This window comes from Budorcas taxicolor, chromosome 12, assembly GCF_023091745.1.
Source record: "Budorcas taxicolor isolate Tak-1 chromosome 12, Takin1.1, whole genome shotgun sequence".
Lineage (NCBI taxonomy): Eukaryota > Metazoa > Chordata > Mammalia > Artiodactyla > Bovidae > Budorcas > Budorcas taxicolor.
This window is the reverse complement of record NC_068921.1, coordinates 70,334,829-70,351,225: the sequence shown is the minus strand read 5'-3', so window position 1 is coordinate 70,351,225 and position 16,397 is coordinate 70,334,829. Positions and strand designations below refer to the sequence as shown.

Sequence of the window (16,397 nt, the reverse complement as noted above, 5' to 3'; positions counted from 1 at the left end):
GCACCCTTGTCTTGTTCCTGACTTTAGGGGAAATGCTTTCAATTCTTCACCATTGAGGATAATGTTTGCTGTGGGTTTGTCATATACAGCTTTTATTATGTTGAGGTATGTTCCTTCTATTCCTGCTTTCTGAAGAGTTTTTATCATAAATGGATGTTGAATTTTGTCAAAGGTCTTCTTTGCATCTATTGAGATAATCATATGGCTTTTATTTTTCAATTTGTTAATGTGGTGAATTACATTGATTGATTTGTGGATATTGAAGAATCCTTGCATCCCTGGGATAAAGCCCACTTGGTCATAGTGTATGATCTTTTTAATGCGTTGTTGGATTCTGATTGCTAGAATTTTATTGAGGATTTTTGCATCTATGTTCATCAGTGATATTGGCCTGTAGTTTTCTTTTTTTGTAGGATCTTTGTCAGGTTTTGGTATTAGGGTGATGGTGGCCTCATAGAATGAGTTTGGAAGTTTCCCTTCCTCTGCAATTTTCTGGAAGAGTTTGAGGAGGATACGGTTAGCTCTTCTCGAAATTTTTGGTAGAATTCAGCTGTGAAGCCGTCTGGACCTGGGCTTTTGTTTGCTGGAAGATTTCTGATTACAGTTTCAATTTCCATGCTTGTGATGGGTCTGTTAAGATTTTCTATTTTTTTCCTGGTTCAGTTTTGGAAAATTGTACTTTTCTAAGAATTTGTCCATTTCTTCCACGTTGTCCATTTTATTGGCATATAATTGCTGATAGTAGTCTCCTATGATTCTTTGTATTTCTGTGTTCTCTGTTGTGATCTCTCTATTTTCATTTCTAATTTTATTGATTTGATTGTTCTCTCTTTGCTTCTTGATGAGTCTGGCTAATGGTTTGTCAATTTTATTTATCCTTTCAAAGAACCAGCTTTTGGCTTTGTTGATTTTTGCTATGGTCTCTTTTATTTCTTTTGCATTTATTTCTGCCCTAATTTTTAAGATTTCTTTCTTTCTACTAACTCTGGGGTTCTCCAATTCTTCCTTTTCTAGTTGCTTTAGGTGTAGAGTTAGGTTATTTATTTGACTTTTTTCTTGTTTCTTGAGGTATGCCTGTATTGCTATGAACTTTCCTCTTAGCACTGCTTTTATAGTGTCCCACAGGTTTTGGGTTGTTGTGTTTTCATTTTCATTAGTTTCTATGCATATTTTGATTTCTTTTTTTATTTCTTCTGTGATTTGTTGGTTATTCAGAAGTGTGTTGTTCAACCTCCATATGTTGGAATTTTTAATCGTTTTTCTTCTGTAATTGAGATCTAATCTTAATCCATTACGGTCAGAAAAGATGCTTGGAATAATTTCAATTTTTTTGAATTTATCAAGTTTAGATTTATGGCCCAGGATGTGATCTGTCCTGGAGAAGGTTCCGTGAGCACTTGAGAAAAAGGTGAAATTCATTGTTTTGGGGTGAAATGTCCTATAGATATCAATTAGGTCTAACTGGTCTAATTTATCATTTAAAGTTTGTGTTTCTTTGTTAATTTTATGTTTAGTTGATCTGTCCATAGGTGTGAGTGGGGTATTAAAGTCTCCCACTATTATTGTGTTATTGTTAATTTCCCCTTTCATACTTGTTAGCATTTGTCTTACATATTGTGGTGCTCCTACATTGGGTGCATATATATTTATAATTGTTATATCTTCTTCTTGGATTGATCCTTTGATCACTATGTAGTGGCCTTCTTTGTCTCTTTTCACAGCCTTTGTTTTAAAGTCTATTTTATCGGAAATGAGTATTGCCACTCCTGCTTTCTATTGGTCTCTATTTGCATGGTATATCTTTTTCCAGCCCTTCACTTTCAGTCTGTATGTGTCCCTTGTTTTGAGGTGGGTCTCTTGTAAGCAGCATATAGAGGGGTCTTGTTTTGGTATCCATTCGGCCAATCTTTGTCTTTTGGTTGGGGCATTCAACCCATTTACGTTTAAGGTAATTATTGATAAGTATGATCCCATTACCATTTACTTTATTGTTTTGGGTTCGGGCTTATACACCCTTTTTGTGTTTCCTGTCTAGAGAATATCCTTTAGAATTTGTTGGAGAGCTGGTTTGGTGGTGCTGAATTCTCTCAGCTTTTGCTTGTCTGTAAAGCTTTTGATTTCTCCTTCATATTTGAATGAGATCCTTGCTGGGTACAGTAATCTGGGCTGTAGGTTATTTTCTTTCATCACTTTAAGTATGGCTTGCCATTCCCTCCAGGCCTGAAGAGTTTCTATTGAAAGATCAGCTGTTATCCTTCTGGGAATCCCCTTGGGTGTTATTTGTTGTTTTTCCCTTGCTGCTTTTAATTTTTGTTCTTTGTGTTTGATCTTTGTTAATTTGATTAATATGTGTCTTGGGGTGTTTCGCCTTGGGTTTATCCTATTTGGAACTCTCTGTGTTTCTTGGACTTGGGTGATTATTTCCTTCCCCATTTTAGGGAAGTTTTCAACTATTATCTCCTCAAGGATTTTCTCATGGTCTTTCTTTTTGTCTTCTTCTTCTGGGACTCCTATAATTCGAATGTTGGAGCATTTCATATCGTCCTGGAGGTCTCTGAGATTGTCCTCATTTCTTTTAATTCATTTTTCTTTTTTCCTCTCTGATTCATTTATTTCTACCATTCTATCTTCTATTTCACTAATCCTATCTTCTGCCTCCGTTATTCTACTATTTGTTGCTTCCAAAGTGTTTCTGATCTCATTTATTGCATTATTCATTATATAATGACTTTTTAATTTCTTCCAGGTCCTTGTTAAACTTTTCTTGCATCTTCTCAATCCTTGTCTCTAGGCTATTTATCTGTGATTCCATTTTGATTTCAAGATTTTGGATCATTTTCACTATCAATATTCGGAATTCTTTCTCAGGTAGATTCCCTATCTCCTCCTCTTTTGTTTGGTTTGGTGGGCATTTCTCCTGTTCCTTTACCTGCTGAGTATTCCTCTGTCTCTTCATCTTGGTTATATTTCTGCGTTTGGGGTGGCCTTTTTATATTCTGGTAATTTGTGGAGTTCTCTTTATTATGGAGCTTCCTCACTGTGGGTGGGGTTGTATCAGTGGCTTGTCTAGGTTTCCTGGTTAGGGAGGCTTGTGTTGGAGTTCTGGTGGGTGGAGCTGGATTTCTTCTCTCTGGAGTGCAGTGGAGTGACCAGTAATGGGTTATGAGACATCAAAGGTTTTGGAGTAACTTTGAGCTGCCTGTATATTGAAGTTCAGGAGTGTGTTCCTGTGTTGCTGGAGAATTTGTGTGGTATGTCTTACTCTGGAACTTGTTGGCCCTTGGGTGGAGCTTAGTTTCAGTGTAGATATGGAGGCGTTTGATGAGCTCCTTCCTATTGCTTAATGTTCCCTGAATTCAGGCGTTCTCTGATGTTCTCAGGCTTTGGACTTAAGCCTCTTGATTCTGGTTTTCAGTTTTATTTTTACAGTAGCCTCTAGATTTCTCCAGCTATACAGCACCAATGATAAAACATCTAGGTTAAGGATGAAAAGTTTCTCCACATTGCGGGACACCCAGAGAAGTTCACTGAGTTACATGGAGGAGAGAAGAGGGAGGGGGTAGTTAGAGGTGACTGGAATGAGATGTGGTGAGATCAAAAGAGGAGAGAGCAAGCTAGCCAGTAGTCACTTCCTTATGTGCGCTCCATAGTCTGGACCACTCAGAGGTATTTACAGAGTTATACAGGGAAGAGGAGAGGGTGGAAGTAAACAGAGGTGGCCAGGAGGATAAGAGAGAGGAATGAGAAGGAGAGAGACAAATCCTGCCAGTAACCAGTTCCTTAGGTGTTCTCCACCATCTGGAACACACAGATATTCACAGAGTTGGATAGAGAATAGATGGGGGAGGAAAGAGACAGAGGCCACCTGGTGGTGAAAAAGGAGAGTCCTAAGGAGGAGAAAGCGGTCAAGCCAGTAATCTCCTCTCAGGTAAACTTGGGTAGTGAAGTTTGGGTTTTTAAATGTACAAAATTGACAACAAAAACCAAAAAGCAACGATTAAAAATCTAGAGTAAAGGTTGGATTTTCAAGAATACAATATTAAAGAAAAGAAGCAGAAGGAAAAAAGAAGAAAAAAAAAAGGAAAAAAAAGTCACAAGAATTATTAAAAAAACTCCAACAACCACATAAAGACTATATATGGTGTTTGCCTTAAAAAAATAGTCTTTTATTTTTTGAAAAGTAATAGTAGGTTATAGAAATAAAAATTAGAGGAGAAATAGAAGACTTAACAATTTTTAAAAAAGTTAGGAAAAAAAAGCAAAAAAAAAGGGGGGGGGGGAAGGAATGATTGTAAAAATAGTAAAGATATATCTGGCCCTTTTCTGATGTTGTGGGCAGTGTGGGGTCACTTCCAAGGCAATTCCCTCTGTTTAACTTCTTCTGTTTGCTGGTTTTTTAGGCTCACTAGTTCAGTCGCGCTGTGGGGAGGGGGGATGCTGCAAACAAATAGCGCTGTCGTGTGCACACAGTGTCTCAGCCCCGCTGGACCTGTCCCTTCTCACAGCGCACAAACCGCTCTGGTTCTATGATGCTCAGCCGGGAACCGTCTGAGGCCGGCCCTAGGCTGCGTGCACTTCCCCGGTCTAAGCCGCTCAGGTTCGGCGCTCAGGTAGCCCTCAGAGGCTCAGATTCGGTTGGGACTGCGTTTTGTGCCCTTCCCAGGTCCCAGTAGCTCAGGAGTTTGGTGAGTGCGGTCGCTGTGACTTATCGCCTTTTGTGTCTCTGCTGCTCATTTTTCTGGGTGTACCACTGGCGCCCCTTGTGAGGCAGATGGTGACTGTCCAGCACCCCCAGAAGTCTTAGCAAAGAAGCCTGCTTGCAGTTTGGTAGGTAGAGTCTCTCCGGGGCTGCAATTGCCCCTTTCCAGCCCTTAGAGCTCTGGCTGCCTGTCCCTGGCGGGGGATGGTCTGCAGCCGGCTTTTTCTGTTCCGTCCTTTGTTCTGTGCGCGGTCCTGGCAGTGTCTTATGTTCGAGCTTTTTGCGTGGTAGCTATCCCACAGTCTGGTTTGCTAGCCCAAGTTAGTTCTGGTTACGCGTGGGGCGTTCCTGCCCGATTCTTACAAATCTCTGCAGCACGCGCCTCCCTCACTTCCCTGCCCTGCCCCCGCTTGCTAGTGGCAGATGCAGGCGTCTGTGCTGATTTTCCGCTGGGGGAGTTACTGTCGGGCTTGTAATCTGTTGGTTTCAATTATTTATTTATTTTTCCTTCCTGTTATGTTGCCCTCTGTGTTTCCAAGGCTCGCCTCAGACTCAGCAGGGAGAGTGTTTCCTGGTGTTTGGAAACCTCTCTTCTTAAAATTCCCTTCCCGGGACAGGCTTCCCTTTCCAGGACGGAGCTCCCTCCCCACCTCCTTTGTCTCTCTTTTCATCTTTTATATTTTTTCCTACCTGTTTTCGAAGACAATGGTCTGCTTTTCTGATTGCCTGATGTCCTCTGCCAGCATTCAGAAGTTGTTTTGTGGAGTTTGCTCAGCGTTGAAATGTTCTTTTGAGCAATTTGTGAGGGAGAAAGTGGTCTTCCCATCCTATTCCTCCCCCATCTTAGGACCGCCTCCTCTCAGAAACATTTAACAGACCTGCCACTGACATCTGTGGGCCCTGGGTCAAGAGTACAAATGAAGGCCATAGTGTATTTTTAAATATTTAGAAGTTATAAATCAGTCAAACAAAACTGTAAAGTACACCTTCCTAACTATTATTACCTGGCAGACTGGGATTTTGGACAATGAGCTCCAAGCCAGAAGGTAGGACAGTAGAAGGAGGGGCCATCCCAGCCCAGCCCTCCCCCTGCTCTTCCCACCTCTGGCTCTGACTCTCTTTGTGCCCTAAGGAATCTGCTACTCAAGCAAGAGCACTCCTACCTTCAAGTTCAAGCTCAGGCCACACGCTTCCCACCCATGAACAGCTGTATCTTGACCACCTGTTGGGCTAGACCATGGGCACCGGGAAGGAGGCCTGCATTGGCGCTGGGAGCAGGGATTCTAGAGTCCAGGTGCTTAGAGCATGGCCTGGAGGGGGCGGGCCTCCAGGTGGCCACACCCCCTGGTCCTCTCTGGCGGCCTGCACCTAGGGGAGGGTGCAACCACAGGATGATGGAGCAAGGCCTCTAAACCAGCACTTCTCTAACTGTGCTGTGAGCAGGACTCACCTGGGATCTGGAGATTCTGAGTCAGGAGGTCTGGGACAGAGACAAGATTCCGTGTCCTAACCCCCTCCCAGGACAGCCAATGCTGCTGTTCCACAGGCCACACTTGGAACAGCAGAGCTCTGGGGCAAGGTGGACAGAATCTTTCTGTAAAGGACCAGGAAGTCCATTTCCAGACTTCGTAGGTCTTATGGTTTCTGCTCAGGAAAACATTTACTTCTGCTTCATTGACTACCCTAAAGCCTTCAACTCTGTAGATCACAACAAATGAGAAAACTTAAAGATCACCTTACCTGTCTCCTGAGAAATCTGTATGCAAGTCAAGAAGCAACAGTTAGAACCAGACATGGAACAACTGCCTGGGTCAAAATTGGGAAAGGAGTATGACCTGTATATTGTCACCTTGCTTATTTAACTGATATGAAAAAGAATGTATGTATATGTATAACTGAATCACTGCTGTACAGCAGAAATTAAGATATTGTAAATCAATAATACTTAAGTAAATATTTAAAGAAACAAGAAAGAAAAGTCAAGGGTGTCAGTAGGTTCACTATTAATAATATTTACTCTGGTTACTTACTTAGCCAGGTGTTTGCCAGACTTTTCCACTTTGAAAATACAATTCTTCCCTAAATAATTAATCTGAGAAGATACTTTGAGTCCATGAAAATGCTGTGTCTCCCCAACCCATGAACATTCACCTTATATTCAGACAATGATGAATTTTGTCTGAATTATTTATGACAAGCATGGCTGCTATATGGTAATTTTCTGTCAATCTGTATACATTTGTGAGTTGACCTTCTACTGCAAAAAAAGGGCTTTCTCTTCCTACTATCTATTCTATGTCTTATAGGAATCAGTATAAACTCATGTATTTTTAAAATATTTTTAGTGTTATAAAAATGTAGGGTTTAAAAGTCCTCAGTTCTCTGTTTATCATTATTTACTTATGACATTTCTAATGTGATAAAAACTCCATCTCAGAGACTCATATTTTGTCTAGATAATCTGAAAATTTTAATTTTAAAGTGTTTTTCTTGCAATGTCCTCCAGAATTAAATACGATAAGCTTTTGGATCAAAGACTGGTTTGGAATACCCAAAGCTTCCACCTATTGGGATGGATACTTGTGAGCATATTTGCTGAGTGAAAGAGTGAATTTTCAGGATCATCCAATGTAAACTTCTTGTAGAACATTCCTAGTGTATCTAAGTCTTAACCTTGGTTCGTATTAAAAAAATCACACAATCCCAGTTTGACTCCTAAGGCAAGTCAGATGGGCCTGGAGTACAGATGGAGGTCTCATAGGGCTGGGGCATGCGATTCCTTCTAATAATATTATTTTTTAGGTCTATATTAAAACAAATATATATTTCTCACAGTTTTCAACACACATTGCTGTTTTAGTTTTTGGAAAAAAGAAACACTTTCCTTAGAACATTAGGTTAAAAAAAACAAAAGCTCAGTTAATCAACATTCTTTCTGTTTTTAAAGGAAAATTAACAGCTTACACTTAAAACCTTGTGTTTAAAAAAATTCTGAAGGTTTTAAAGTGGCCTATTGTGCTTCCAGGGACCTTGTTCAACAGTAGGACCATGCTGTTGATTCAATAATAGATTTGGTAAAATATATGCACAGTATTGTTTTTAGACTTGATTTAAAAAAAAAAAAAACTTTAAACTTGAACAGAAATTTAATTATTTCTAACTTTTTAATGCTATTAAAAATATTGATCATGAATAGTAGGGCCTTTTGAAAGCCTGTGTGCTCTAATTTTAAGATAAATATGATGGTAACCATTAATAAAGAGGATATGGCTGGAGAAGATAGTACCAATTGACAGATAATCACATATCCAGCATTGTTCAAAAGCAGTGTTTCTCATCTGTCTGGGATTAAATAGCAGTTTTATTTAATTTTACATTTTCAGCCCATTGCAACCTAATCAATGACCCACTGTGCATGGCTAGTGTGCAGCTCAACCATGGGCCCCTCCCCCACCCCACAAATGCAACCCTCACACTGGTCCCCGGGGTGTTCAGAATCCCACCCATCCTGAGGCTGGATGTCACAGCAATACAGGGTTGTGCATTTCTTGAATTTCCTGTACTTATTTCTAACCGGGTTACAAACAGGTCAGAGACTGGCACTAGTGCACAGACCACACTGCGTCACTGTCACAGTTAATCTTTGCAGCAGCCCTCTGACAATCATACTATCCCCACCTCAACTTCCCAACCTTAAGAGCCCACACTTACCAGATAGCAGAACTTGTACCCAAGCCCAGTCAGAGCCCAGAGGAGCCAGGATTTGTCCCTGCAAGGCTGAATCCAGAGCTTGTGCCCCTCCCCATGTGCTTGTGTCATTTTAACTACACGTGGAGGAGGAGCAGTCTGGTTTAGGCCATCAGATGAGGACCTCCTCAAGCACACCTTCTTCAGTCTACAAACCTCCTTCATCCACACTCATCCTGTTCTCCTCTCCTGGTGATAAGAATCTCCAAGGTCAGTGATTCCACCCTGTGTCTTTGGATACTCTTAGTCCATCCATCATCCCAACCAAAGCAATAGTTCAAGAGCAGGAACTGTATTAATTTTCCAGACAAATGAGCTGAGATTCAGAGGTTGAGATGCTTACTCAAGCATGTATCTAAGACTACGTGGCTGCAGGGTGTCCAGAGCCTACTTCGTCAAGGATGGTGCCATTCCAATGTCCTGGCACCTTGGCTGGTTACTGGTTGCCCACACCCACACTGCTAGTGAGTAGTAGAGAAAGAACAGACCAGCGTGACTGGCTCAAAAACCAGGACATTCTGTTATCCCAGGCTATCTCTTAATATCTCAAAGTTACACAGTTGAGAAGGAAGGCTTGCTCTCTCAGTCATCATTTGTCATTCTACAAACATTTACTGAGCACCCTCTGTGCACAGATACTCTGCTGGAAGACATAATTAAAAAGTGAACAGGGCACAGTTTCAAGTCTTTTCCTCACTTAGTTTAGTGAGGAAAAAGACCACGTGTGAACACTCACACTCAGGGCAGGCTACATGGCCAACGGAAAGAACAGGCCCCTTGTTTAATAATAAAGTCTCTCAAGATGGTGACACAGGACACTAACCTAGTATGGTTCAGTTTAACATGAGAGGTGCTCAGGGTAACACACAAATCTGAGTTACCTAGTATGGCAACTGATCTTAATGTGACTTCCTAGAAGAGGCGACAACTTGGCTGACCCTGGACAATGAGGATACTCCCCCTACATGGACCTTCTCTATTTTTTAGACTAGCGGGTATTCAGGAGAATCACTGAGTCATCACTTTGACTTAAACATCAGTCATCAAGAGTTTCCCCCACAGTACACTCTCATCACCTACCTCTGGAGCTGTGATATATGCCCAAGGGGGACATGGAGACGTGCTGTCCTGACCTCCCTTCAGGAACTCGTCCAGCAGCTGGAAGTGCTGCCACTGGGCAACCTTAAACCACCAGCCCCTCTGGGCACAGTCTGCGTGCAATGACCCATCTGGGTGGAGGTATAAAGGCCTGGTCATTGGATGTGTCAGGACAACCCTGAGGGGCCATCGTCACTCCAGATCCCCATGGGGTCAGCTCAGGTCATCTGGCCAGTGATCCAGCTTGATCCTTCCCTCTGCCCTTAACCTGTTTCTTCCCTCCTGATTCCGCCGTGTTGACCCCAAGGGCACCTCCGATACACATCCCAGCACTAAACTCCATCCGAATCTGCATCCCAGAGAGCCAGCCTGCCACACGTACCAGAAAATATTCCAGTATTTGGGGAGGACTTTTATTAAAAATTACTGGTTACACATGTATTTATAACATCTTAAAACCCCCCAATAAAACATAAAATGGAAGAAAAAAGGAGCTTTTGTGTGAATGTGGTTACCTATGGTTTAAAATTCACAATCTAACACTGTCTGACCAAATGAAATTAAGTTATATGTTAATAACAAAAGAAAACTATATGTTGAACCTAATGAAACTGCCACTTTATCACTTATAAAAAAGACTGAATGTTAGTAGTTCCACATGGCTGACTCTAATAAAAAAAGATCCATTTGAATTTGAAATTTAGAGAACATTATACATATAAATAACCCATGGGTAAAAGATATTGTTAATGAATTAAATTAGGAGTTAGAAAATACATAATACTATGGCTATCAATGATGTTGAGCACCAAAACTTGCAGGTAGCAGCTAAAATGGATCTTAGGGGAAATGTCAGCTTTATATATTTATATTAGAAAAATAATGAGGTTAATAATCTCTTTTCAATTTAAGAATTTAGAGGAAAAACCTCAAAGTTAAGGAAAAGTTGAAGGAAAGAATGATATGATGAACTAGGGAAAAAAGAGAGCATCGCTCAAGCAGAAAGTTGATTCTTTGAAAACAGGAAAAAGTTATGCAAGATTATTTATAAAAAAGAAGGCTAAAAGAAAAATAGAAAGCCAAAAGAATACAGTTAGAGGTGCTGTAGATATTAAACATTAAAGATATTATGAATAAATGTATGCCAATCAAGAAAAACTCACAGGAAATAACTTATCAAAATGACTCTGCAGAAATAACACACTGAATAGGAAAAACATAATTACCAAAAGTTACCCAGATAATGTGGCTATACAATACTGTGAGTGTGGTTAATGCCACTGGATTATGTGACTAAAAATTGTTATATGGTAAATTTTATGTTATATATACTTTACCACCATTTGTAATGTAAACAAACAAACTAACTAACTCACTAAAATCCTCTATCTAGAAGACAGTCTAGCACATGTCTGTCCTTCATTAACAAATCCCTTAGAAGGGCTCCTGTTTTGAGAAAGCATATTTTCTCTTCCTTCTCTTTTAGAACATATAATATTGTCCTTCGGTATTTAACCATATATCTATTTTTTGTTACTTATAGTATATTGTATGTTTTCCTATCAGTTTTCTCCATAGTATTTTAATCGGAGGTCTTTTGGTTGAAAAATGGATCCTAGTCACGTTAAAGGAAGTGATGAGACAAAAGAGTACTTTCACACAGTCTTCAAGTTAACAGAATCCCTGATATAACTGGAAAGTAATAGGTAATTCTGGAAACAGTTAAAAAAAAAAAAAAAAAAAAACACCTGTGACAAATTTGTCTCAAAACTTAGAAAATGAGTTTGGCTCTGGAGTCTCTCAAGACACAAAACCTGGGAGACAGCTGTTATTGGTGGCCTGCACCTCTGATTTGGATAAGAAAGAAAGTAATATAACATTGAAGTAAACATAATAAATCCTTTTTCAAGAGCTTGAAATCATTGAGTGAAGTTGGAGAACTCACATTTTGTAATGTGTAAATATTTGTTGCTGGTGTAAAACAAGTAGAATATAGTTTATGCAGTGCAAAACCTATTGGAAAAAAGCCTTCGGAATAGACACGAACTCATGGTAGAATCACAGCGTTGACTCCAAAATTGGTGAGGTTGAGGGCTGTCCACTGGAAACACTGGTAACCACAAGGTCACTGTAATATCTGGCTATCTCCTTTTGAAGTGCACCTGAGGGAGAAAAAGACAAAAACAACATGTTTAAAAGTTTTAAAGTCCTCCCCCTAGGGCAACACATTTCTAGATTTCCTTCTTCATGTGAAGCAACCATATCACTATTGGAGGCATAGTTTTAAAAAACCAGGGCTGTATTTATTCTATGGAGGAAGTAGCCCCATTAAAACCCCCAGTGGGTCTGGACGTAATGCCAAATAACCTATAGATATCCTAGATTTCTGATCCTTTTGATTCACAGATATGCTTTATCACTACAATAAATTGATAAGCAAAATCATTTTATTCCCTGAAATAAATTAAAAACAGGGTAACAAAGAGGATAGGAAATCTAGCATCTGAACAGGGTTTGTCATTTTCACACATAAAAGGAGCACAACAGATTTGGATGTTAGTATCAGGTTGTTATCTTTATATTTTATTAACTCTGATTAACAGGCACTGAAACACTGGCATATATGTATGAAATATCCTGGTGTTTAATTCATGTGGCAGAGCAGTTATAGGGTCTATAGAGATGTGATCTGTAGACAGTGGGTCCCAAGAATGAAAAGAGAATCAAACGCTTTAACAGTGACTCAACCAAGAGACTTCTCTAAAATGTAAGATGATACCCAATAAAAGGACAGATCTGTGCCAGACCTTTGAGCTCTTGAATTCTACCAAATTTGAGCTGAACTGGAAGAGATACAGCTATATCAGTATTTTTTGGTACATGAAGTATATCAGTATTTTCTCAGTGTATAATCAGAACACAAAGGAATGAAGTGCTGTCAAGGTCCACAATCATCAGTTTTTAGTAGCTGCATTATATCTTGGTTCCTTACAGATGCACATAACAAAATAAGGTTTCACAAGCCCTGACATTATTTTATCTCTGAACAGGTTTGGGCAAAAAATGACTTCAAGTGTAAATCTTTTCCTCAAAGAAGAATGTGAAAAGTTTCAATTGAGTCTTTAAAACAGAAAATGTATCCTCTACCAGAGGCTGACTCATGTCACAAACTGGGTTGCTTAGACATATGATTCCAGATCTCTTTTATAAAACCTGACTGCGAGTGCATTGTGGGCGCTATAAACAAAGTTATCATGAGAGAGAATGAACTTCATGCATGAAACAGAAAAGCACTAGGACACCTACCTTCATAGTAAGTGCATTTTCTTATTTTCTTGTTGCTAAAATAACCCGCTCTGCATATGAAATGCTATATATTTAAATGTCACTTAAGGAGAAAAATAAACTCTCCAAGAATGCTTGGGCCCACTGGCTGAAATCTGAGGCTATTTCCACTGTAATGGAAGCACTTAAAAAAAAGCCTTTGGTGGAAATAGAGGGGAGTTTAATTGCATATCATCACCCTCCTCCATTTTATTAAGATAGACATATTTTGTGATTATATATTTACTCTTTTGGTGAAACTAAAAACAGTTAAAGGAACAAAAGAAAATTCATTTCATTTTCTACTGCTTAATATTCTTTCCAAAATCATCTGGTTCTTTTCTCCATAACCCTTCTCAATACAATTTTCTATAAAGAAAATATTATTTCTAGCAACTTTTAACTGAAAAGGACTTTGCTTCATGGTCTGAAATACCTGAACTGAATACTGAAAAGGATCTTCAGCGGTTGGAGACCCCTGATTTAGAGTCTCTAAAGTGACCTAGAAGAACTATGGGTATATTTGTTTTATTCTTGGGAGGCAAGGTTTTACCTACAGCCTTTTACAAAATGATCCCATTTTTATACCGTAAAATGCTCTATATTCTCAAAGCACTTAAGCATCTGCTCTCTCATCTGATCCCTGTGATAAGTGTGAAGAAGCCAGTAGGGTTATAATCCTGCTCTACACACGGGTGAGGACCTGAGGCTCAGAGAACCTGAGGGACACAAGACCACGTGGATTCTAAGTACCTCCTCCATCTATCCAACTGGACCAGGCTCCTAGAGCTTGGATATGAGAATTTTATAACTTCTGGGCGGTATTAGATGATTTTATGAATAGACAAAATGACACCTCTGTTATACACTGGGAACAAAGAAACTTCAAAAAACCTCAATCTGATCTGCTTCATCAAAGAACAGAATGGATGACAAGCATCTATTCTTGGAGCTAAACCATGTCCCCTCTGAAAGGCTGTTGCTGAACCATGAAAGACACCATGATTCTTGGCCTCCAGAGGAGAATTCAATTTGGGGCCAGTGATGAGGCTTGATCACTCAGAGCTTTTGTGTAATAAAGTTTTATTAATGTATAAAAGAGACAGAGAAAGCTTCTGACATAGACATCAGAAAGAGGCAGAAAGAGTGCCCCCTGCTAGTTTTTAGGCGGATGTTATATAGCTACTAGTATTAGTAGTTAGTCGCTCAGTCAAGTCCGACTCATTGAGACCACATGGACTGTGGTCCGCCAGGCTTCTCTGTCCATGGGATTCTCCAGACAAGAATACTGGAGTGGATTGTCATTCCCTTCTCCAGAGGATCTTTCTGACCCAGGGATCTAACCCAGGTCTCCTGCATTGCAGGCAGATTCTTTACCATCTGAGCTACAGGGAAGATCCATATAGCTACTAGACGCATGCTAATTAGAGAAAGGAAATGCCTCAAAACTCGGAGACTGGCACCAAGCCCCTCACACACAACATGCATTTATTTTGAGATAACACTGGCACAAAGCGAATTGTCCCTGGCCATAAAATAATTGACATGAGTCTTGAAGAAAGGCAGGTTTCTAAGCAGATACAGTCTCACTGACATAGCTTAAGAGGAATTTGCATGAGAAAAACATACTGGTTTGTCAAGTCAATTCTGAGTCTTAGGGGGAACCCACCTGAAGACAGAGTCTAGGGTAAATGCATAAATCATTTACATCAGTTCAGTTCAGTTCAGTTGCTCAGTCATGTCTGACTCTTTGCGACCCCATGAATCGCAGCACGCCAGGCCTCCCTGTCCATCACCAACTCCCGGATTTCACTCAGACTCACGTCCATCGAGTCAGTGATGCCATCCAGCCATCTCATCCTCTGTCATCCCCTTCTCCTCCTGCCCCCAATCCCTTTTAGCATCAGAGTCTTTTCCAATGAGTCAACTCTTCGCATGAGGTGGCCAAAGTACTGGAGTTTCAGCTTTAGCATCATTCCTTCCAAAGAAATCCCAGGGCTTCTCTCCTTCAGAATGGACTGGTTGGATCTCCTTGCAGTCCAAGGGACTCTCAAGAGTCTTCTCCAACACCACAGTTCAAAAGCATCAATTCTTCGGTGCTCAGCCTTCTTCACAGTCCAACTCTCACATCCATACATGACTACTGGAAAAACCATAGCCTTGACTAGATGGACCTTAGTCGGCAAAGTAATGTCTCTGCTTTTGAATATGCTATCTAGGTTGGTCATAACTTTTCTTCCAAGGAGTAAGCATCTTTTAATTTAGTTTAAGACAAACATTTCCATAAGAAAAATGCTTTGGTTAGCTCAAGGTTTGAGAAAAGTTAAGTTCAGGTGGAACCAGGTATTCTTATGGCAACACAGCATTTTAAAAGAAACCTCTTTTAAAATTTGTATCAGTTCAGTTCAGTCCCTCAGTGCTATCCTACTCTGTGTCTCCATGCACTGCAGTACGCCAGGCTTCCCTGTCACCAACTCCTAGGGCTTACTCAAACTTATGCCCATTGAGTTGCTGATGCCATATCCTCTGCCATCCCCTTCTCCTCCTGGCTTCAATAATTCCCAGCATCAGGACCTTTTCAAATGGGTCAGTTCTTCACATCAGGAGGCCAAAATATTGGAGTTTCATTTTCAGCATCAGTCCTTCCAATGAATATTCAGGACTGATTTCCTTTAGGATTGACTGGTTGGATCTCCTTGCTGTCCAAGGGACTCTCAAGAATCTTCTCCAACACCATAGTTAAAAAGCATCAATTCTTCAGCGCTCAGCTTTCTTTATTGTCCATCTCTCACATCCATACATGACTACTGGAAAAACCATAGCTTTTACTAGATGGACCTTTGTTAACAAAGCAAAGTCTCTGTGTGTTTTTTTTTTAATATAAATGTATTTATTTTAATATGCAGTCTAGGTTAGTCATAACTTTTCTTCCAAGGAGTAAGTGTCTTTTAATTTCATGGCTGCAGTCACCATCCGCAGTAATTTGGGAGCCTCTAAAAATAAAGCCTGCCATTGTTCCCACTGTTTCCCCATCTATTTGCCCTGAAGTGATGGGACCAGAAGCCATGATCTTAGTTTCCTGAACGTTGAGCTTTAAGCCAACTTTTTAGCTCTCCTCTTTCACTTTCATCAAGAGGCTCTTTAGTTCTTCACTTTCTGCCATAAAGGTGGTGTCATCTGCATATCTGAGGGTATTGATATTTCTCCTGGCAATCTTGATTCCAGCTTGTGCTTTATCCAGCCCAGCATTTCTTATGATGTACTCCACATATAAGCTAAATAAGCAGGGTAACAATATACAGCCTTGATGTACTCCTTTCCCGATTTCGAACCAGCCTGTTGTTCCATGTCCAGTTTTTACTGTTGCTTTGTGACCTGCATATAGATTTCTCAGAAGGCAGGTCAGGTGGTCTCATATTCCCATCACTTGAAGGATTTTTCACAGTTTGTTGTGATCCACAGAGTCAAAGGCTTTGGCATAGTCAATAAAGCAGAAGTAGATGTTTTCCTGGAACTCTCTTGCTTTTTA

The 16,397-nt window shown here is 40.2% G+C and overlaps 1 protein-coding gene across 1 annotated transcript in view; it reads right to left on the bottom strand.

The window, feature by feature from the left end:
* Positions 1-11,602: 11,602 nt before the first annotated feature.
* LOC128057589 (ATP-binding cassette sub-family C member 4-like) overlaps positions 11,603-16,397 on the bottom strand; it is a 172,878-nt gene continuing 168,083 nt past the window's right edge. Inside the window, 2 exon segments of the mRNA XM_052650037.1 lie at positions 11,603-11,667; positions 11,670-11,706. Coding sequence (XP_052505997.1) covers positions 11,603-11,667; positions 11,670-11,706 — 102 coding nt within the window.